Source organism: Plasmodium inui (genome assembly GCF_000524495.1).
Source record: "Plasmodium inui San Antonio 1 unplaced genomic scaffold supercont1.8, whole genome shotgun sequence".
Taxonomy (NCBI): Eukaryota; Apicomplexa; class Aconoidasida; order Haemosporida; family Plasmodiidae; genus Plasmodium; species Plasmodium inui.
The window spans coordinates 209337-232178 of NW_008481842.1; the positions used below are offsets into that span (position 1 = coordinate 209337).

Sequence of the window (22842 nt, forward strand, 5' to 3'; positions counted from 1 at the left end):
CCTCTTTTGACAACGTGTAGGAAGGAGGACTTCCTTCGGTGGGCCTTCCCTGTTGAACCAATAAAGAGACCTCCGTAAGGGTGGTGGCCAAAGCGGCAAACATCATCCGCAGTAGTAGTGATGGCTCCTTCTCCCTGCAAATGATCACAATATCGTTTCGCAATTCGCGCTCAAGCGAGCGGGCTTGTGATGCCCCATTTTCACGTAAACCAAAACTGAGAAATGGTAAAAGGGACTGAAAGAACTGCAAATATCACGCGTGGGTGTCAATACGTATGTGTGCACAAATATATGGGCCTTTCGACATATATATAACCAACCCAGCGTGAAATTAAAAAAGTTACAATTTTGCCTGCCTCGCAGTCACTTCCTTTTTTACCTTATCTGTTAATAATCTTTTTTCTCTCTTTTTGGATGAAGAGTGCGAAAATATTATGAACAGGTAAGGAAAAAAAAGGAAAAAAAAAAAAAAAGTATTCACGAAGGGGCCAAAAAGTTGGTAAACAAAAATGTGGCAATATTTTTACGCGTCGATTATTTCGTTACACATAACAAAACAATAATTTGTGTACCTTCCTTTATTCTTCTTTTTGGCACTTTATTGTTTTTTCTTCCTATTGTTGATGAGTTCCTCCTTTTGCGTTTTTTTTCCTCGCCAGTTTCACTTCCTTTCTACACGTTTAATGTTCTTTTTTCCACACAAAGGGATGTGTGCCCTTGCTGTGCATCTTAGTGGCTACGCGCACTTTCCCACAAACACAAACGAAGTGAACCGCGCCAGCGTTTTTCATTTCTACATAACACTCGTTTATATAAGGCGTAGAAGTAGAACCTTTATACAATACGTTTTTTTTTTTTTTTTTTTTCCTCTTTGCTTCCTTCCCGTTTTAACTTTTTTCTTTTCCCTTTCGGTACCGCCACTCCTTTCCCCCAGTGGGGTACTACTTCGTTACATTCAAATTTTCCCGTCACACTTGTAAAATAAGCCTCCTAAAATGCTTGATTTTACTTCTTTAATTTGTACATGTTGAATTAATTTTTTCTTGTGCAGCACAAGCAAATGTACACAGTGTTAATTGTTTAAATGTCCCAAAGGAGTTATTTTTTCAAAATACAGGCTGACGCAGTTTTATGTTTTGTACATGCTTATATTATTACTTCCTTTGCTGCGTTTGTTTAAAGAAATACGCAATTTCGGGTGAGTGATCATATGCCCATCTTAACTTACACAACGTTTGTCTTTCCCTTTTCCTTCCGTGTTTCCCTTTTGCCATGCCATTGCGCAGGTGTACCACTTTGTATACGTGGCATATTATACAATCTTCCCATTTGGTGGGGCATTTGAAAGAAGGGTTATCAGTTTAACCGCCCACTGAACGGACATAGAACTTGCGCAAATACCCAAAAAAATTAAACGAGGCGAGCTAAAGTTGGACAAAATAAGGGGAAGCGGAGTGAAGTGAAATAGAAGAAAGTCTTTCCTCACTAACGTTTTTCGCTTCGGACGTATGTACCTATTTTTTCATACGCCATATATATATTTGCCAAAAATGAAACAAATAAGCACACACAATTTTTAAAACTAAGAATGCGAAATTCGTCAAACAGGAAAAAAAAAAAAATAAATCTCTCGAATGCATATAAAAAAGATACCGTCCACGTTGCGCATTATAGTTATAATATAATACCCTTTTTTTATGCGTAACGCGAAAACATTTTTTTAACCTCTCGTCGTGGGGACCAAATCGAAGTGAAAATCGCGTAGGGGGGAGTGACAATTGCCAAATAATTTGACTATTATTTTCTTTACAGCTGTTAAGAGACTGATCGTTTGCAAATTTCAAACTTGGCAAAAGTACATCGCGGGAAGGGAATTTTTTAGAAATAAGCCTCTTTCACCTATTTTTTCGTAATTTCCGAGTTTTGTCACCGCGGGGGGCCCATGCGTAACGCAACGCATGTATGTTGTTAGTATGTATTTTAGGTACTAATGCATGTACGTACGAATGTTCTTTTGTATGTACGTTTGTTTGTACGTTTGTATGTATGTTGGTATGTACGCTGGTATGTACGCTTCCGTAGCCCACTGTGTAGTTGCGAATGCGCACGTTTGCATGTACACTTACGCGGATGCATGACTTAATACGCTCGGGTAAATTCGCCTTCACGCGTACGTCATTATATATTTGTATAATATCCTTGTGCCTTTTTTTTCCGCCGTTAACGTACTTCCGAACTGAGGGGAAGCACAGATGATGCATTTGCCCAAGGGCGAAACAAGCAGGTGAGAAATTTTTCTCCCCAGAAGAACGCAAACCGTTCGAAAGAAACGGGAAGGAAGAAACACACCAGGGTGAGTAACTCATTCAACGATTGTAATCACGCGGAGGAAGTTCCTTCTCGCTACGCAGAGGTAGAGAAGAGGGGAAGCACTTTGGCGGAAAAGCGGAAGGAAGCCAAGTGAAAGCAAAGTAGAAGCACCGTCCACGCCAAGCGGAAGCGAATTGGAAGCACCGTGCACGCAAAACCGACGCAATCCCAGAGCGATAACCATGCTAGATTCATTAAGCAGCAAGGAGAAAGAGGAATCGCACGGGAATCTCGACAGCGTCGACGTGAGTGAATACAGCCATGTGATAAACAACTCCCACAGCTCGGAGGAAGAAGACGATGAGTCGTCATCGGATGATTACATCGAAGAGGAAGAAGTGCTGAGAGGCAGTCATAACAGGAGCAGTTCATATGGTGGTAGTAAAGCTAATCCAAATAGGAGCTGTGGGCAAGCGTATAATGACCAAACCGAAGGAGTGACCAATTCGGACAAGAGATGTACGAACAGCCCAAATGACACAGGCATGTTAAAAAAGGTTGATCGTGAAAAAGGAGAGCAAGACACAAGCGGGACCAACAAAAAAAGCAGAAGGAGCGAACAGAATGAAAACCCAAACCAAAACAAAAAGCAGAACGGCCAACCCTATATCTACGTTAGGGTAAAAACAAACGACTGTAATAACAACACCATTAAGTGCAAGATAGAGAAAAACATCACTGTAAAAAAATTGAAAAAGAGCCTCAGCAAGATATTACACAATGGTGAAGAAGAGTATAGGATCATTTATAGGGGAAGACAGCTGAAGGATGTTGAAGTTCTGGCCAAATACAATATAAAATTTAATGATATCCTATACGCTATGAGAATTCATAGGAAAAAAAGCGGAAAAGATGCCATCCTGGATTCAGGAATCACCAGCTCGCAGTTACGTACCATAAGAGAGGAATACAACGACTCGGTGAAGTTCCCCCAAAACGATAATATATCAAAATTGATTTCGTCCATGTTTGATAACAGTGATTTTCTCAAATCAATAATGGATTCCAATAAGCAACTGCAGAAGTTAAGAGAGAAAAATTCAGAGATAAACCACATGCTGAATGATTCGCAGTCATTGAAGCAGTCATATGAGATGATTAAAAATCCCTCATTAATGAAAGAAATGATGAGGAACACGGATCGAGCCATAAGTAACATAGAAGCCATTCCAGGCGGGTTCAACACTCTCAGACGAATGTATCACAACATTCAGGAGCCCATGTATGATGTCAGTGAGGCATCAAATGAAAATAAAAAAAATAAAGTTAAACACTATGACTTAAAAGCTTCTTCTCCACCCACCAGTGAAGCCTTCCCGAACCCCTGGGCTTCCAAAGATGTCAATTCAAAAAATAAGAACAACCAAAATAATGATCTAGATAAATATCTTCTCATGAATAATAATTTGTTTAACAACACCAATGATTTTTTTAAATCGAGCAAGAAGAACAGGGGCAACGGGATGGGAGGCAACAACAACAAGAGCAACAGCAACAGAAGCAGCCTCTTCAAGACCAACATCTTGGATCTGCTGCAGAATTACCAGGCGCCTCCACAAAGCAAGCTGGGCGGGAGGAGCGGCGGAAGCGGCATGAACGGCATCAGCAGCCTCAACGGGATGAACGGCATGAGCAGCCTCAACGGGATGAACGCCATGAGCAACCTCTTCAGCAGCGCGCAGATGAACAGACGGCAGATGTACCACGGGTTACTCAACAGCGGGCTGTTCCGCGGGGGGCTCCTGAACAATGGGCAGTTAAGCAGAGGGCAGATAAGCAGCGGGTCCAGAGTCAGTGGTCCCCCGGCTGGCGGTACCCCCAGTAGCGCCCCACCCGCTAGCGGTCATTCAAATGGCACGTACCCGAGTAGCGCTCATCCCACTGGCTCTCCCCTGGGCGATCTGCTCAACAACAACCTATTTAACGATAAGCTACTTTTCGGATCAAACTTCACCAATGATTTTATTAACCAGTACACACAAGTGCAAAAGAAGAAGGACGACCCAGAAATGGCCAATGCGATAAACCAAGTAATTCTAAATGTGAAAGATCAAATAAATAATGAGACCGATTGGAAGTCCATGCTAAACGTTCCCTCGATTGTCAGCCCGAATGGGGAGGTAAGCCCTTCGAAGAGTAGCAGCGCCAATCGTGGCGATGAAGAGAGGGGCGTAGCTGATGGGGTTGGCAAAAGTGATGATGAAGGGCAACTCCTTTTGGAAGGCAAAAGGAATGCCAGCCAAAATCTAGTAAAGGAGATCACCTCTGCGGACAAAATGGAAGAGGTTAATACCAAAGGGGGGGACGTCGACCCGGGGAATCTGCACAACGTTGTAAATGTGACTTCTTCCAAGGGAGACAGTTCGTTGGAGGAAGGGTCTCCAAATTTGTTACCAAATGATGTGAGTAGCTCCAATGGGTGTAGCTCCCCAACTTCTGCGCTGCTCAATATGCAGCTAGGGAGTGGCAACCTGGGCGGTGTTAGCTCCACCCCGCTAAACATCCTGGAGAATCATGTCAACAACCTGGATTTGAGAAGCATGTCTGAGGCGATCAAGTTATTGAGCAGCGGTGGCGGCAGTGTCGGTGGTAGCGCCCAGAATGGACAGGAATATTTCTCTAAGCTGTACGCCGAACAGCTGAATTCACTACGAGAAATAGGGTTCACGGACCAGCAGAAGTGCATAAAGGCGCTAATTAACACGCAAGGGAATATAGAAAGGGCCATCGACTTCTTGTTGGCCGACATGAATGGAGATCAGGATTGAGGTGAACAGGGGGAGGCAAAGAAAAGAAAAAGAAATAAAAATAGATAAACAAATGAATAAATAAATAAATATGGGGAGGAAGTAGCTTGGGTGCCCAGGGGGGAAAACTGGCGAGACATTCGCCCCCCCATCGTTATCATCAGCACAATTCTTTGATCAACCACATCTTTAACAAGTTGCCGTTGCCTGGGAGGGGGTCAGCGTAACTTTCGTTCGTTTTGCTTCCATTTGCTACATTTTGCTACGTTTTGCTTCTTCTTGCTTCCTTCTTCGTTTTCCCTCCATTTGCTTCGTTTTGTGTGCCCAAATTTCTTCTTAAACTGATGCTGCCATATGGCTAAAGTGAAGCATGTACAGTGTGTGAAGGTGAGTGTGAGCCGACGTGCCTGCACAGGTATATGCCCCATCTCGGCTGACCATGCACACTGGGGTTAAGGGGCATTTCGCGGAAGGAAAGGGAGGGGCTGATAATGATGCAGGGCGAAGGAGGATATCTCGTTCAGCGCATGAATGGGCAATGTAGAGTTCATATATTGGCAGGGCTTCTATATACCCGATGTTGTGTAATGCGCGCCTTTGCGCCGCTTCGTTCCGCTTCTCATCGCTTGGCGCCCTATGCGAGACCAAACTTGCAGGAAAAGAAATGGTTGACGTACTGATTCTGAGAGCCAACCCACTTGCAATTGTCATTTTGGCACTTAATTTTAACGTTGGAGTGAATTTTGTACAACAGGGCCATAACTCCACTGGAGTGTTCATCGATTTTGATTAGTCCATCTGACAGGTGTACGGAACAGCTGGGACATTGTATGTTTGGCCTAACCGCGTGGAGGACGAGGTATCCCCTTAAGCAATCGGAGCAACAGGAAGAATAGCAACATGGAAATAATATGGGTTCATAAGACAAATTTATTTTGCATATTGAGCAGATAAATTCGTCTATATTGATGAGAAGTATCGATGAGGGGATTTTAAAGGTTATTTCTTTTTCCCTTTTTGAATAAGAATCTTTTTTTGCCCACGTTGCGCGAACTCTGCTTCCTCTAATGCGAATTCCACCTGCACATGCAGCGTTGAGAGTCCTCCGTGCTTCCATATTTGTTGAAAATCGGACAAAGGCGTACCCCGATGTTGCTGTCCATTCCTTGTTGGGGTGTCTTGATTTCTTATCGCAGACGACCATGGTTAAGTCTACATTCCCGAATTTGCTAAACACGGATAGGAGATCCTTCCGTGTGGTATTCGATGGCACATTGACGATTAAGGTGTATTTAGCCAGAGATTTCGACAGCCTCTTACCGAGCGTGACATTCTCTCCATTGTGATTATCCTTTTGGTTCCCCTCCTCAGTATGTTTAACCATGCTGCTTCTCTGTATATCGCAATCCTGTGGCAATACACTATCAGAAGAAGTTCTGAACCCATCATCGTGCTGCGTTTTATTTTTGTTTTTTCTCTTTTTCTCCTCTTCCATCGCGTAATTGAGGAAGAAGTTACCACAGCAGGAGTTGTAGCTATTGGGCTGATTGGCCACGTTCCAATCGTGTTCCGCGCCTAGGTCTGGTTGATGGTCATCGTAGGGTCCAGGCATTTCGTACGCGAAATGGTACGAAGGGGTAACTTCACCATCTTGCCGCTTCTCACCCCATCGGTTTTCCCCGCCAACGTTACACGAATTGGTGAAGTCCATCCCCTCCGTTTCGCACAGAGACAGTGCAAAACGATTTCTTTGCGAAAGCAGCGTTTCCTCCATCTGGGTCAGACGCGTCAAATTTGTGTTATTCCCCATTTGGACGTTTCCCCAGTTGTCGCCTCTTTGCAAAGCGGTGTAATCTTCTTTGTGAGTCTCTCTAAAGTGTCTTCCCAACGGAACGCAGTTTGGTGACGCCGATTGGTTTCCTCCCTTATCAATTCTACCCGTTTCCATTTCTTCCTCCTTGTGATGTGTCCCCAGTTTGTCCAAAATGAAATTCTCCCCTAACATATACTGCATGTAAGTTTCCTTCTCGTCCGTAAAGGTTCCTATTTGGGGCTGTTCCTTTTCCTGAACAGATGGATTTCCATGGTGGTCATAAAATGGGAAGAGCGCACGATCATCCAAAAGGGGGAATTCTTCTGTCCTCTTCGTGAACAGCGCGTCTTGCGCTATCTTCAAAAAGGGGTCCTCCATCATTTTGAAGTTTGGGTCCCCCGACTTGGGGATCCTCCCTTCTCCGTGAGAACCATTCGCTACTTGGCTCTCATTTGGGAAAAGCCCAAATGGGGGTAAAAGCCCATGGTTGTTAATTGTCCCAATGGAAGCGGCCACCGGGGTAGTTTCCCCATGTATAGTTGTCCGATGCGTAGCCTCCTCACGTGGGGGGGATCCCTCCCCGTCTGATCTGCCCAAAACGTCTCCTCCTGCATCTTCCCCGGGCACCCACACTTGGTCGGTCCTTAAGTCGTAATAGTAGTTTTGGTTGAGCGTCTGTTGGAGGATTTCGTCCCTGAGGAAGGCTTCGAACTTGCTCACATGGGTGAGTGCAGCGGTGAGATCAGCGGTTCGTGCAGAGCTGACTGCAGAGGTGGCTAATTCCCCCCCTAGCAGATGCGACCTCCCGGGTGGAGGAAAAAATGAGGTGAGCAAATCGGAAGCTGTGGAACGCGGAGGGAGGGTCATCTCTGCTAATCCATTTTGTGCATATGTTATCCCCCAGTCTGGGTTAACCCCCCCGCTGATTCCAACCCGATTCGTTCTACGTGTACCGATCCCCCGTTTGTTGTCTTCTACCGCCATTTTATCACCCCGTTTAGTCAGTTTATCCTGGTGCCAATTGTCACCTCGATTTTCAGTCAAACTGTGCTGCTTCGTTAACTCCAAAAGGTTGTTCCCTCTGTCTTCCCCCCGAATGGATTCTTCCTCCTGCTTCCGTTGTTCCTCCTGCTTATGCTCCTCCTCCATTGCCCCATAAATGTCCAGTCCAAATTGTTCCAAGTTGTATTCACATGGCAATAGGCTGTCATCCCCCCATATGTGGACATAATCTTCTTCCATGTGGGAAGTAGCTACCTTCTGGAGGTTATTGAAAAAGACTCCTTCCTTCTTTGATTTATAGGAAGCACCACTGATATGGAGAAAATCATTTGTGAGGCTCTTTCCCAATATTTGTGTGTCTCCATTCGGGTGTCTACCACTGGTCGGTTGACCCTCCAGATTATCCCCCCCAAGGTGGTACTCTCCCAAATTAGGTATGTCTAATTTGTAATTAACCTTTTCCTTCCTTTCTGTGGAATGATGTTCCTGTTTTCCTCCCTCTGTGATGGTTAGTGTCTCCACGACATCATCCCTTTGGTTATATCTCTTGGATAATCTAGATAGGGCATACTGAGTGGCTTCTTCGAACGTAATCTGGTTTGAACTTGACTTTGCTGAACTTCTGTGAGAATCCACTCCTGTTGAGACGCTATTTATTTTGAGTTTTTCAATATGGTTCATATGCTTCATATGTTTCGTATGTTCGATATGTTTACCAAATGGGAGAGTATCATTGACTTGGCTTTGTGTCTCTTCAGCGTCGTCCCTCATGGGAGTATTATCCACTCCAGTGTCTCCCTTCATTTTCTCCAGAAAGTGCACCAACTTTTGCTAGATGATAACCCCACAGAGACGGACTTTTCCCCTGAAAAGAGGACACCGCGCTGGCCCAAACAAAGGAAATCACAAAGCAACTCCTTCCAGGTGAGCTACCCTCGCTTGACTCATGGCAGGTTTGCCCAACTAGCCAAACGCGTTAACCGTGACGGATGATGCTGCCCCAAGTGTACTTTATCAGCATGGCTGAATAGACACTTGTGTGATTACCTTGCAAGAAGGAAAATCACATAGCTCTGTTTAACTATGCCTATTAGGGAGGTCACCCTGGAAAGGTAACAAGTGTAGAGGCAAAAATGGAGATGCCCTCAAATGGAGTAATTCAAAGCGCGGATGAGGTGCCTTCAAATGGATCAATTCACAACGGGGACTTCCAAAAATGGGGAAGAGCGCAACGGACATGTGTAGTGTGTATGTAGACTATTGGAGGGGAAAAAAAGAAAAAAAGAAAAAAATGCGTCAAATGGGTCGAATGGGTCAAATGGGTCAAATGAACAGATGAACAGATGAAGCGTTACACTTCTGATTTACCCGTGTGTGAAACTGGGCCCTGTGGGGGACTGCCAAACGGAACTTGCGACAATTCCAAACACACATTAGTAGACACCAGCTTGGAATGGTGTGAACAGACGGGAAGTAAAAACGAATAAGCTCAGCGCAGTTGCATTGTGAAGCAAGAAAAGAAAAGAACGAAATCAAATGAAAGCAAACGAAGTAAAGTAAAAAATACACACAACACATGAAGGGAACGAAAGGGAGTACCACCAAACGTTCCTCTTCATGGTGTTGTCCCATATGGCTGGGTCGGCCTTTTCTTGATGGGATGAAAATGTACCTCCATTTTTACACCTACCGTGAAGGGTTATCTACGTGTAAAAACTGTTCTTTAAGGAAGGATTTTTTTTTTTTTTCCAAATGGGGGATTCAACAGGATCTAAAAATTAGTAGTCCGTTCCGTGGCAGCTACGTTTTGACTGACCTTTGATAAGTGCCTTTTTCTGCGGAAAGTTGGACCTCGTCCTGTACATCCCGCCCTGACACCCCATCCGCTCCATCTGTTGTGTCAAATGGAACCAAGAACAATTCGCCCATTCACGCAAGCACATCGACACAAGTGCCTCCTTTACACTCCCAAAATGAAAAAATTGACTAGATGAAGCACACACAGAAACGGACGCTTCACAAGGGAGGCATTTCCCGGGCAGTTCACACGAAAGACACACCTCCAGATTATTTTGTGGAGTGCCCATGTTGCGCTATTTTATTTTATCTTATCTTATTTTTATTTTCTTTTTTCGTTCGTCATTCCCAGAGGTGATTACCAAGAAGTGGTTCATTTGGGGCAAACCCCTTTTTATGCGGAAGAACATAACCCACTTGGCATTTCTACTCCATCTGCTTAACTGAACAGTGGTCATAAAGTGAGCGGTCGTTTCGTTAATTATTCTATTCACCTGTTCGGCTACATTTTAAGGCGTTTTTTTTTTTCTTTTTTTGCACAGATAAAGTATATCCATGTTAGGACATATAAGAAGAAAAATTCTTTCTTCATCAGTTCAATTTTTTGCGGAATTAGCAATTCACGCCAAGGCAGCCAAATTAGTCTTGTGTCTATTTCTAATTAGTGGGCACGATTCATTTTTTTAAATGTGTAGCTAGCTAGGGGAGCAAGCGGCACACAGGGGTGTAAGCGTATGTGTATGGATATATGGGTGTATGGATATATGGGTGTATGGATATATGTGTGTAAGTATATATATCTGTGTAGGTATGTAGTTACCGCCCATGTGGGCTACCTTTTAATTTTGCCCCAACCACTTGTGCAGCTGACTGGTGGTCCACCATTGGTCCTGCGCAGTGCGTTCGTAAAAAAAATAAAATAAAACAGAATAAAATAGAGTAGAAAAAAAAGAGTTAACTGAATGTGGGGAGTTTCCATTTGGGGTAAAAATAGGGGGAAAGTAAAAAGAGTAAAAATAAGGTAAAAAATGGCGTAAAAGGGCGTAAAAATAGAATACAATATAATAGTGTAAAATATGCGACACGGCATCCTGCGAGGGCTACTTCCACAACGCCTCCCTGCGACAGGCGCTCGCACGCAAAGGGACGCACCTAAATTACAGCTACGAATTCGCGGGAAAGGGCGTGGAAGGGATTCTCCATTCGTTGTCTATGTCGAAAGGAGGTATAGTTACAAGATGAACTGACGCCTTACACATTTAAGGAATGAGCATGCACGTGTATATAACCCTTCTGTCAAGGGGAAAGAAAAAAAAAAATCCACACAACCGCTTCTTTCCATCATCAATATTGACAATGTGCATGTGTAGCATCTGTTTTCGCTCCCACTTGTGGAGGGTACAAATTGGAATACCTCCCACCGTGCGTGGTGACTTCCCCAGGATTGTTAGTCACCCAGTGGGGTTAGGGGACAGAACTTCCTCCTTCCGCTTGCCCGTTCCGCTTTGCATGCATAGGATTTTATAAACCCACATGTAGATAAGCATACGCGTGGTATGACACGCAGGTGGGTGCACCTCCCGACGGGTGAACCCCCTTCATGGCTGCTCCTCGCGACGCTCCTCAGGAGTCAACTTAATCAAATCGTCGATTCGCAAAATTGTGATGGTAGCTTCTGTGGCGAACCTGATAGACTTTATTTTGCTAATCATGGCTTCTAAAACTCCGTTCTTAAGATTGTTGGCAACTTTTCCGTTCACCAAATCGAGTCCATACCACCTATAGTCCTTTGGATCCTCCGTGTTCATGACTTGAGATTTGGTGTGATATGCCCGTAATTTACAGACTAAATCTATAGAATCGTAAGAAGCGTTTAGGGCTAATATTTTTGGAATCACCAATAAGGACTCCGCAAATTCTGCAATGGCTAGCTGTTCTCTAGAACCCAAAGTTTTGGCAAAATCTTCGAGGTAAACAGATAGAGCAACTTCTACACATCCTCCCCCAACAACAACGTAGTTACTTTCAAGAGCTCTGCTGACTGAACAGAGAGCATCATGAATGGATCTTTGCATTTCATCCAAAACAAAATCGTTTGCCCCTCTTAACAAAATGGTATTGGATTTGGACGTTTTACAGCCTTTAAAAAACATAACGTCCCAATCACCTACTCTTTCTTCATACACTTCATCACAGTAGCCTAGGGAAGCTGGTTCAAATTTCTCCGTTCCATCAAGGGAGGACATGGTGAGTCTGATCTGTCCATTGGTCAGTTTTGCAATCCTCCTCAAGTCATCTTTGCTCACTCTCCTAACAGCAATGGCACCAGATTCAACAAAATATTTTAGTGGCATGTCGTCTATACCTTGTGTGGTAAGGATCACATTGGCACCTGATTCTAGAATTTTATTTACTCGTTCTTTGGTTATATCTTTCTCCCTTTGTCTTATTTTTTCCAACTCAGTGGGATCATTTATGTTCACCTGAACCCCCAGATGCAGTCTATACTGCTTTAGCGGAAAATCTAAAAAGGCAATCTTCGCATTCTTCACGCCAGTAGGCATGGACTGTGAAGCTCGTCCAGTCATAATTGCATAACCATCAATCAATTTAGAATCTAGTGAACTCATTCCATGCACTTTTATTACATTCACAGACGACACAGGGTACTTTGTCTTACCCGCATCGTTAACAATTCGTACAGACTGAATAGCATTCGATACCATATTCGCAAAGTAATCGGATTCGTATCCAATAAATTTAGAAGACAAGGTTGTTTTCGCAATGTTAATAATGACATCTTTTCCTAGATTGCTCACCCGTTCGCTAAGTTTCTCTTTAATATACTTAACGGACTCTTTCATTGCCAATTTGTACCCACAGATGACGGTCGTCGGGTGGATATCCATTTTGATTAGTTCGTTTCCTCTTCTTAACAGCTCCGATGCTAGCAACACAACTGAGGTGGTTCCGTCTCCTACTTCCTGGTCCTGCAGTTCGGATAGGTTTACTAAAATTTTCGCGGCTGGGTGCTGCACCTCCAATTGTTTTAGGATCGTTGCTCCGTCATTTGTGATCGTCACGTCTCCAATGTTATCTACCAGCATCTTGTCCAATCCTTGTGGCCCCAGGCTCGACTTCAAAATGTTCGACAGCGCCTGCACGGCGGTGACTGAGAAGGGGGATAGGGGGGGGAGAAAGAGGCGAGTTTAAGCGGTCCTGCGAATTGAACCATGAAGGGCACTCACCCAGAAAATGATGCACCAAATGATGCAGAAATTGATGTACCACTTTGATTGCGTGCGGGGACGGCTTCCCCCGCTGCGCTTCTTGCCCTCTTTGCACTCCTACCGTTTGCCGTTCTCACATCTTGGCCGCTTTCCCGATTCCCGTAGATGCTTAAAGACATTTTGGCCTACTAAAAGTGGCACTCGATTTTGTAATCTTATCCAAAGGTACGAAAAAGTACGCTCGGTACGAAGCGGTACGCGCTTGTTCTGATGCGTTCTTTGCTGTTCCTCTGCGCGAGGCGATCACTCATTAACCTTCCCCTTTGGCAATTCGCGTGTGCGCAAATGTAGAGATAAGATCAATATATGCGCGTCGTGGGGGTAGTACGTAGACTTTTTTCCTTCGAAAAAGAGAAAGTTGGGGAATCTCTCCCGTTGCTTTTGTCACGAAGGCATAATGTTTTTGCTTACACTTGTTTGGATGAGGGGGAAACGCAAAAAAAGGGCGAAAAAGGATTTAATAAGAAAGGGGGGGAAATGGTGAAAAAAAAAGCATGTACAAAATGGCATGCAAAATGGCGTACAAAATAACGTACAAAATGACGTACAATCGAATGCACAAAATGGCCTACAAAATGACGTACAATCGAATGCACAAAATGGCCTACAAAATGACGTACAATCGAAAGCACAAAAGGACGCTACAATGGCTGGCGTAGAAGGAAACGGATGTAGCTTCGCTTCCTCCATTTATAATGGCAAAAAAAAAAAAACGCACTCAACTGGTATAGCGTAGCGTGGCACGCATTGGGTACGCATTGGTACGCATAGGTACGCATTGGTACGCATTGGTACGCATTGGTACGCATTGGTACGCATTGGTACGCATAGGTACGCATTGGTACTCATTGATACGCATTGGTACTCATTGGTACGCATTTTTTTTTTCTTTTGCGAGTGCGCCCCGTTTCAATTCAAACGTTATTGTGCTGTCCCAGTTGGGTATCAAGATGGTGGTAGGACTAAGAACATGATTATTCGTGTGCCCTATCAGGTTAAGTTCCTCAATTGGTAGGGTGCTGTCACAATGGATCTTTCTACTACTCGAAGGTTTAGTCTCTTTTTTATTTTTTCCCAAGCCTACCCTCCGGTGTTTAGGGACATTTTCATCACCTCACCCCAGCACATTGGTCACATGCGACAAGGGAACACACGGTTCACGTAAAATTATTTAAAACCAGTTTCGTGTCAAAGATAAAAGCGGGCATACAAGGTAACATGATTTGGAGTTACCACCACGTTAAGATGCCACTTGTTGGCTATTTTTTCCCTCCCATATTGATGCTTCTTAAAAGAGAAAACATTTAGAGGATCGCTTATTTTTTCCACCCATCACGATGTAGCTATATGTACCAGACCCGCAAAATGATATCGTCACGTCGGAGAATTCAAAAAATGGTTCCAGCGGGTGTAGACCCGTCCAGCATACCCCCAGTTGGAGGTTTCATTTTGATGTATCTGCCTCTAGTATAGGGTTAGCATAAGTGAAGGTACACCATATTAAGTCACACGGTGAAGTACTCGTTAAGGATTATTTTGATAATGTGAAAGCCAACTTTGATCATTTTTATTTACCCCTCCGCTTAAGTATACTAGGGTGCCTATATGCATACATATAACCGGAGCTACGCCCGTTGTCGCAAAATTGTGCGTGTGTGTTCAGCCCCATGGGTGTTAATATTAGATGGGTATTTTACACACATACAAGTGGGCGAAAGAGCATGTCTATGCGGTTATTCCGCACTGCCTTAAATCGGTCTTTATTTCGTCACTCTGGAGTGTCACTCGAGTGGGGGAAGCTGGCACATCTGAGTAGAAATCGAGAGGAGACGTGCACCCACAGTTTAAGGTTACTCCCATGATATACACCGGTGCGGCGCCTTTAAGCATGGTTGCAATTTTTGAGGGCGAGAAGGGTACGCTCCGCCACGGCGTGGATGGAACGCCTCGCGATTCAGTCCGAGGGGAACAAAATTGGGGCAGTTCGCCATAAAGGAGGCACGAATCGCTCCTTTATAAATTGCATACATTACATGCGCGCACATTATGTTAGTTCAAAACGGAAAATGGAGGTGCTTATACGCAGATTTCCAGCGCCCTCCCGCAAAATGCAGCGTTATCCCCGCCCTTTTCAGGGGCTTCCTCTTAGCGCGTGCTTTCTTGGCCCCTCGAAAATCGAACAAAATAAACTCCCAAAAATGCTTCCTTTCCTTTTAAAGAGAAACTTCCAAATTCCACTTTACATTCATTGTGGCATCCTCTAAGGGGATTTATCAGCCACCCCATCCTCCCTGGCGAAGGACCCCTGGGAAATTATTACCCTTAAGCGAAACGGGTGATATGCGGCAGAAAGGAAACCTTTTCTTTGTCTTTTAATTTTCCCCATTGATTTAAAAAAGTGATACAAATGAATGGGAAGAAAATACACACACAAGTGTACCTTTTCGCGGCGGCTCATTCAATAATCCGTGTGCAACTCCCACATGTTTAGAAAACTTTTTCGGACGCCAAAAGTAGCCAATCTCTCATTTACAGTGTCTTCTTATTTACACAGACCGCAAAGAGCGCATCACTGCCGCGTAGACGTAAAGGCACGCATCAATTTTTATGCGCCCTGAAAATGTGACCACAAAACGTAAGCGCCTCTTTCTCCTCAATTTAGTGAAAGAAAATGGAAAGTCCACTTTTAAATTATGCTAAACCTGACTTTGGCACCTTCATGTAGGAGTATTAACTCACCCGAATGTGAACAAAGTAGAGGAAATTATCCACAGAGGCACTGTTTTTTTTTGCCCCTTCAAATTTACATACGCATGACTATTCATCCACTTCTAAAAAAACCAACGGGAAAAAAAAATAATAAATAAAAAAAATAAAAATAACAAAACAAAGCGATGCACTGCGACACGATGCTATCCTATACGAAGCCACGGGGAGAAAGAATTAAAAACGAAATTCACACAAGAACGATAGTATACATGCCTGCGATAGTGACACATAATTTACATTCGCTCCATTTTTAGCCCCGTCCGTAAGCTGGATAGCGAGCTTTTTTTTTTGTTTTTTCCCAGTCCTCGGTTAAGCCAAAGGGAAGGAAGATTTGCATATCAGAGTCTTTTTTAAAGACTCCGCTCGTTGAATGCGACGATTCAGAATACGTCAGCAGAGGAACGTGTTGAGCGAACCACTATTCGGTGGGCCCATGCACTTACGTGTGTGAAGTGCCCACGTGACTCACATGTAGCGGAGATACGCGAGAGTGCAACCCCACGGCACGCAAAAGGAAAAAATAAATTACAAAGAAACAGGGAGGGCAAAACGAAATAGAGCCAAACAGAAGAGGGCGGAACAAAAGAGCGCAAGCCGACTGCGAGCCACACCCAGGGAACCCCCCTCCCCTTGATACCATTTAACCGACGCAATCACCGGTCAATCAGCCTGCTTAAGTCAATATCTTAGCAAAGCCAATCAATAAGAAGCCACGCCCCCAACAGAGCGTGTGTATGCATTTTTACATCTCCCCGACTAACGTTGAAATAGAACGATCCGATTGGTTATCTCCCCTTCGCCCTCCCTTGGGTTCAATACAATCGCGACGGAGAGAGACATCGAGAAGTTTCCCTCCAGCAGTTGCTTACCCGGACGAAGTAGCCTTCGTCAACGTCATCACCCTGCTAAACACGTGAGCAGCTGTAGACGAATAACCCCCACTCCCCTCTGGCAAAAGGCACATAGCGACCACAATGGACATGAATTTTGGCTTCTGCAACGACGCCTTCTTCGAGCAGGGCAACAGATCGACGGATAAGGAAGACATAGAAGAACCGAAAAAGGGAGATTCAAACGATATAACCAAAAAAAACAACAACGAATTAGGAGAGGAAAAAGAGCTACCGAAAGAATTATGCGTCCCAGTTACGATCAAATTGTTACTGAACAAAATGATGAACCATGAAGAGTTTAAAATCCATGACTTTCAAATAAGTGGCATTATTGTCTTCGGAAAAGTATGCAAAATTAAGGAGTTGGCTAGCGCCATCATTTTTGAAATTTGTGATTACACTGGAAACATTGAAGCGAAATATAATAAGGACGCGAAAAATGAAAAAGTCAAAGATCATATAGAAAGCATAAAAATAAATGACCACATTAAGGTCGTAGGAGTGGTTTATTCCCCGGAGACGAAAACAGAGCAGGTACAAATAAGTATATCTTACATTAACAAGGTGGAAGATTGGGTCTCATACTTTTCCTACTTCACCTCTGAAGTGATATATTGCTACTTAAAGCTTCTGAAATTAAAAAACATTTACACGCCCAATGGGGTCAATAATGAGGATAAACCCTGGTCCCACGTAACTTTAGATACCTACTACAACCAGCTGGACGACATCGACACGGACATTATAAAATACTTACACACAACAAGTGAGAAGTATGCCAATCAACAGGACATCTTCGAACACCTCAAGAAGTATCACTCAGAAATGAACATAAAGAAGTCCCTCACGAAGCTTATTGAGCAGTACGATTTGGCCCAGTACGAGGATATCATAAGTATACCCTAAGTACACCCTAAGTACACCCTAAGTACACCCTAAGTTTTTTTCTTTGGGGGGAAGAAAGCCTACCACCGCTTACTATATAAACGCATCACGAGGAACTCACATAATGAGAGGGTTGCCTTTCCCCATCGAGGAAGCAACCACCTGTGATCCCTCCATGCATTTTTTTCTCGTACGCACATTGGTTAAAACACAAATTGCCGTCTTCAGAGGGCGACAGATGCAAACATCTGCCAATCGGATACTCGGAGTTGGAAAATTTTGACTGCTCCACGGCCTTTTCCCCAATGTAGGACGCTTCTCTATGCACACATGTATGGACTGATGTGAAAAATGAAAAAACATCCTCCCTTCTGCCCCCTCTCTTGGGAATACCAAACATTTGTGTCTGTCTCTTTTTTTACATTTTGAAGTGTTTACAGGAGAAATGCGTTACCCTGCATTTTGCGTAAAAAAAAAATAATAAGTAATAAATGATCGAACTGAACACGCAACGTCAAGTTACACGAACCTCATTTTCTTCTTTTTTAATTAAATCACACCTTTCGCTTAATTCAATGTAAAAAAAAGAGAAAATGGGTCTGCTTTTTTAAACTTTTACCTTGTTAAGAAGGGACGGCCACTTTAGGGTGCGGCCAGTGGCAAGCTCCCTTGCGAGGTCTACAAATTTAACGCGGGGTGTCCGCGTGGGGCGTCTCCATATATATGGTTCGAAAAAGGGTTGTTCCGCAAATGAAGTTAAAAGGGCTACGCTGCTGTACTGCTGCACCGCTTCGCGATTAAACAAACGAATTGGCAAATGACACTTGGGCGGGAAGTGGTTCAAACAAACAAATTGAAAGTGAATTATTAAAGAAGGATAGGCGGGCCGCGGGCACGGAGGCGCACCAAATTACGCGGCAACTTTTTTTTTCTTCTTTTTCCTATCGGACGCGATGCTCTGATAGAAGAAGTAACTGACGCCAGTAAAAACGATCACTATGCTGATCACAAAATAAATGGAAAAATATTTGTCACTCTCCAGGATAAACGGGAAGTCGTAAAAATATAAAACGACCAGAGTAAGCGGGGTTGATGATTTCAAAATTAAGAAGCACTCGGCGGAAGAGTACTTGCTGTAGAATGACGACACGCTTAAATTGAATATAGCGTTCACCACTATGTAGAGGCAATACACACCAAAGGAGTACTTACAATTGGAGTTATTCTCCATCGTGTGTCCTGAAAAGCACTGGATGCTGTCCTTGATGTATAGCAAATAAGAGACGTCCTTGTTCTTGTTAAACAAAAGCTGAAAATGTATTATCATTGGGAGCAAACAAATTTGGATTAGCGAAATGTTGAAAGATAGAAGTATGACGCTCATTTTGTCTGACGCGTTTCTTTCTTTCTTCGTTTTCTTCACTGTGTCACGTTTGGGAGTGACCTTCTCCACTTCGACGAGGCTGTGAAGCGGTTTGTTCTGCATAATATCGAGTACCCCGTTGGATGCACTCAATTCTCCACCTCGCTGCCCGCACACCGGGCAGGGAGACGTGAAATGGCCCTCGGTACTATCAACCCCCTCCACGATACGATTCGCGTGGGACACAGACACTCCGCTTAACACTTCATCAGGCCCCCCTTCGTGGCTTACACCTAACTCTTGCACATTTATCATGTACCCATTTGTAATGGCATCATTCGGTTTATTAAAAGGGGGATACTCAACGAGAGCTTCCTCCTCCTGATGGTCGTGCTTTCTCCCCTGTTTGTTACTCTCCCCCGAGGATGTTCTTTCTTCTGTCTCCATTTCGCAGAAGCCATTCTGTGATACCCCCAGCTCTGGAGCGCAGATGGCACTACACAATTGAGAGCATTTCCTTTTCTCCTTCCTTATGCTCACCACCTTCTGACGCTTCTCTCTTCCTTTTATATATTCGGAGAAAAATATTTCCCTGATCACCCCACCGTAGGATGTTAGCAAAATGGACAGCACACAAAAAATTATAGATGCGAATATACCAAACGGAGCTGCCAAACTGCACGTGGGTTCATTACATTCGTAGAATCTGCTAAAATAGCTAGCACTATCATGGAGTGCATCATTCACATGTATATAAAAGTGAGAGTTCATATAATAGCTGACCATAGTCTGCTTCGTAACAATTGTGTTCTCCTTGTACACGTAGGGAATGTAGAAGAAGAGAAAGCCCACTATGACGATAATGACTGACAACGCGTGATGAATGTTGTACTTCCTTTTTAAAATCAAGTACGATAATATAATGGAGAAAATAAAATTCAACTGATTCAGGAGCAGTAGGATGGTTAGTGGAATGGCTAGCTGGGACACAAAATACAGTGTGTTCGATATTATGTCAAATAAGGCTATGACGACTACATATTTGTATGCTCCTAAATTTCTCCACTTCTTCTTTACACTTGAATACACTCTATTCTCCGTTGTCTCTCTGCAGCGAAGGACATCCTCGTACGGTTTATCATGTTGGTAATGTTCTAGTATGTCCTTTATGTCTTGCTTACTAAATGGGTAGACTCCCTCCTCATCTGAGTTCTCCACAGTGGCATTACTGCAGCGACACCGAGTGTGCGTTTTTCCGTCATTCTGTTCTTTCTTTTCATGGAAGCGCGGCTCACTTGTGTTTAGTGCGCTGTGGCTGTCGAGGGTGTTGTCTTCCTCGGTTCGTGCATCTTTTCCCTGTCTTGACTTTGTACGTGGATTGGCTGCTCCACTTTGGGTGCCACTTTGCCCGGTACTTGGACGCACAGTGGGGATATCAATACGGCCACCCGCTCTGCTGCCACACCTGCTATGGCATTTGCTGGTATGTATGCTACCACTTATGCGACCCGTTATGCTGCCGCTTATACTGCCATTCCGCACCTCCACGTCTCCCTCGCTCTTCTCCAGCAGCGGCTCGTATATCCTCTTCTTGTGAATGTAGAACATCTTCATGATTTTCTTCTTCCTCTTGATTGCCTCTTGATCCCTCACATCAATGGTACAATCGCGCTGCTGCTTCGGTTGTTCCTTTCTCTTATCCATCTGTCTCGCATCAGCGCTTTTCTCCCTTTTCTTAAAATACCTTCTCAAGCACGGATATATATAAGACCAGTGTTCCTTGGTAATGCTCCTTGACTTACAGTATATAATGCAGAGCACTAAATAAATCGCCACGTAGGCTATAGCATTATAGGACGCAGTTAAGCTGTCAAAGTTGTTCAGCACTCGATTCCTCATCCTACCACATATGTTATTGCTGACCCCCAAAAATACAACTAAACACCCATTGAAAAAAATTAAGAAAAACTTCTTCACTTTGCTGCTGGTGGATGCGTGATTGGACTGCATCTCTTCTTCCTTGTCCATCTTTCTTCCCATGTGATTACTCCTGTTATAAAAGAAGTCATGATCTATATCAACATCTTGTGTGCATTGCTTACTGTTAATTTTCACATAATGCTTGTCACATTGTGTCTCATAAAATGTATTGCTATTTACACCTTCCATTTGTAGTACGTTGGAAGGGCTGTTTCTTTTTTGACATGATTTGTGTTTCTCATTAGGGTTTTGACTTTTTTCTATTCCTGGGTGGATTCCCTCCAAGGGGCAATCATCATTCTGCATATTCACCCGGTGAATCTTCACGGCTGGGGTTTTGTTCTTATTTCCAACAATGTCGCTGCTTTTGCTTCCCGTTCGTTCCCAGTACTTGGCCCCTTTTTTTTTACCCCCCTGGTGATCCCTCTCTTCCTTTCTTCTCTCCAAGTATTTCTCGTTAAAAATCTGGGCCGTGGATTGAAATTTCTCCCTTTTAATTTTTTTTAAAAAATTGATAAGAGAAGCATTTTTGTACTCCCACAGTTTTGGAACAATATCTTCGTACCTCTCTCCCTTGTTTTTTTTATTCCCAGCACGTGCTCCTTTTTTTTTTTTTTTAAAGGCTGCTTCGCTTGTTTCCTTTTCGGGTGTTCGTTCACCTGTTCGGGGGGTATCTTCTTCCGCGCAAAATGTGTTTACGCTTTTTTGAGCATTCGCTACTGTTTTTGTTACTTCCTCATCGCGTATTTTACTTGCGCTTTTTTCTACAGAAATAGTGTTTCTTTCGTCATCAGGCTTGTTTGCCTTTTTTTCTTTCCTCTTAAAGGCGAATATTTTGCTCCCTCCTTCGTGATGGTTATGTTGTTCCCCTGTTTGTGGCTCCTGGCATGCCACTCGTTCAGCTTGCACTTGGTTGGCACAATTTTTATTTTTTTTTTTCGCCTCCAACGGGGATCTCAGTCTAGGGGTTATTTTCAGTTGGAGTTCCTTTCCCTGCATAATGCAACTCTTTTTTTTTGCTCCACTTGAGAAAGCAAAATTGCCAATCGTTTGGCAGTTTTTTCCTTCTGATTTCTCCCGCAAAGGATTATTTGGCTCACCTGAATCACTTGGCATATTTTCCTTATTTGGCTTATTTTCCATCTTTCCCCTAATTCGTTTACTTCCTCTTGTGTAAACATTTTAGGAAGGTACAGATCCCCCTCCTTTTGCTTTTCCCGTTTATGTAAACTTTTCTCAGCTTACACTTTTTTTTTTTTTTTTTTTTTGAAAATTATGTTCATGTGAAATTTTGGCTAGTTGATACTCCCTCCCCTGAATTGCCTTATCGTCTTTTCATTTTAGCTGCTATCCTGCTGGATATGAAAAGGAAGCAAAAGTGATCATTCTCTTGACTAAAAAATGGAAATGCGTGGTGTTGTCTCGAAGGGAGCATTTGACCATCCAGCAGGCCCGTTGCCCTCGCGTTGCCTGCGCGCATCGTTAACGCGGTTTTGTGACCAACTGTAGGGCAAAAAAAAAAACGCGGAAAATACGAAGTGGCCAAAATAGTAAGCCCTCGTGGCATACACTTCGTGTGCAGATTTGCCAAAGCGAATGTAGCCCCAAAGAGCGCAAGCAAAATTGCTCTTCCAAATTTTGAAACAGAAATGCCAAGTTAGCTTCTCTCCCGCATTATGCGTAAAAAGGGGGGGAAATTTAAATTTCTTTTTCAATTTTTTCGCATTCCTGATCAGTAAAAAAAGAATTAACGGGCGATCAGATCGTAACATAAGTGTCATCCACACCATGGAATACGACAGACATGTATACTCCACATGCAGTTACGCGCTAAGGGACTTGTACACAGAATTGCGAAAGAGCAATAGATATTCTGCTCCCCTTGCTCTGTACCTTTTTCTCATCATGCCAAATTGGAGATCATAAAAAAAAA

At 43.6% G+C, this 22842-nt stretch overlaps 5 protein-coding genes across 5 annotated transcripts; 2 read left to right on the top strand and 3 right to left on the bottom strand.

Moving 5' to 3' along the window:
- Window positions 1–2552: 2552 nt before the first annotated feature.
- Window positions 2553–5138, top strand: C922_02317 (hypothetical protein; the record flags this gene model as incomplete). The annotated part of the gene is made up of 1 exon (XM_008817916.1): window positions 2553–5138. The coding sequence occupies one exon, from the start codon at window positions 2553–2555 to the stop codon at window positions 5136–5138; it is 2586 nt and encodes an 861-aa protein (XP_008816138.1).
- A 613-nt stretch (window positions 5139–5751) lies between these two features.
- C922_02318 (hypothetical protein) lies at window positions 5752–8736 on the bottom strand (the record flags this gene model as incomplete). The annotated part of the gene is made up of 1 exon (XM_008817917.1): window positions 5752–8736. One exon carries the CDS (start codon window positions 8734–8736, stop codon window positions 5752–5754), a length of 2985 nt encoding a protein of 994 aa, XP_008816139.1.
- A 2591-nt stretch (window positions 8737–11327) lies between these two features.
- On the bottom strand, window positions 11328–13138 carry C922_02319 (T-complex protein 1 subunit alpha; the record flags this gene model as incomplete). The annotated part of the gene is made up of 2 exons (XM_008817918.1): window positions 11328–12901; window positions 13081–13138. The coding sequence occupies 2 exons, from the start codon at window positions 13136–13138 to the stop codon at window positions 11328–11330; spliced, it is 1632 nt and encodes a 543-aa protein (XP_008816140.1).
- A 3624-nt stretch (window positions 13139–16762) lies between these two features.
- C922_02320 (hypothetical protein) lies at window positions 16763–17587 on the top strand (the record flags this gene model as incomplete). Its single annotated transcript, XM_008817919.1, has 1 exon — window positions 16763–17587. One exon carries the CDS (start codon window positions 16763–16765, stop codon window positions 17585–17587), a length of 825 nt encoding a protein of 274 aa, XP_008816141.1.
- An 889-nt stretch (window positions 17588–18476) lies between these two features.
- C922_02321 (hypothetical protein) lies at window positions 18477–22052 on the bottom strand (the record flags this gene model as incomplete). The annotated part of the gene is made up of 1 exon (XM_008817920.1): window positions 18477–22052. The coding sequence occupies one exon, from the start codon at window positions 22050–22052 to the stop codon at window positions 18477–18479; it is 3576 nt and encodes a 1191-aa protein (XP_008816142.1).
- Window positions 22053–22842: the final 790 nt, after the last annotated feature.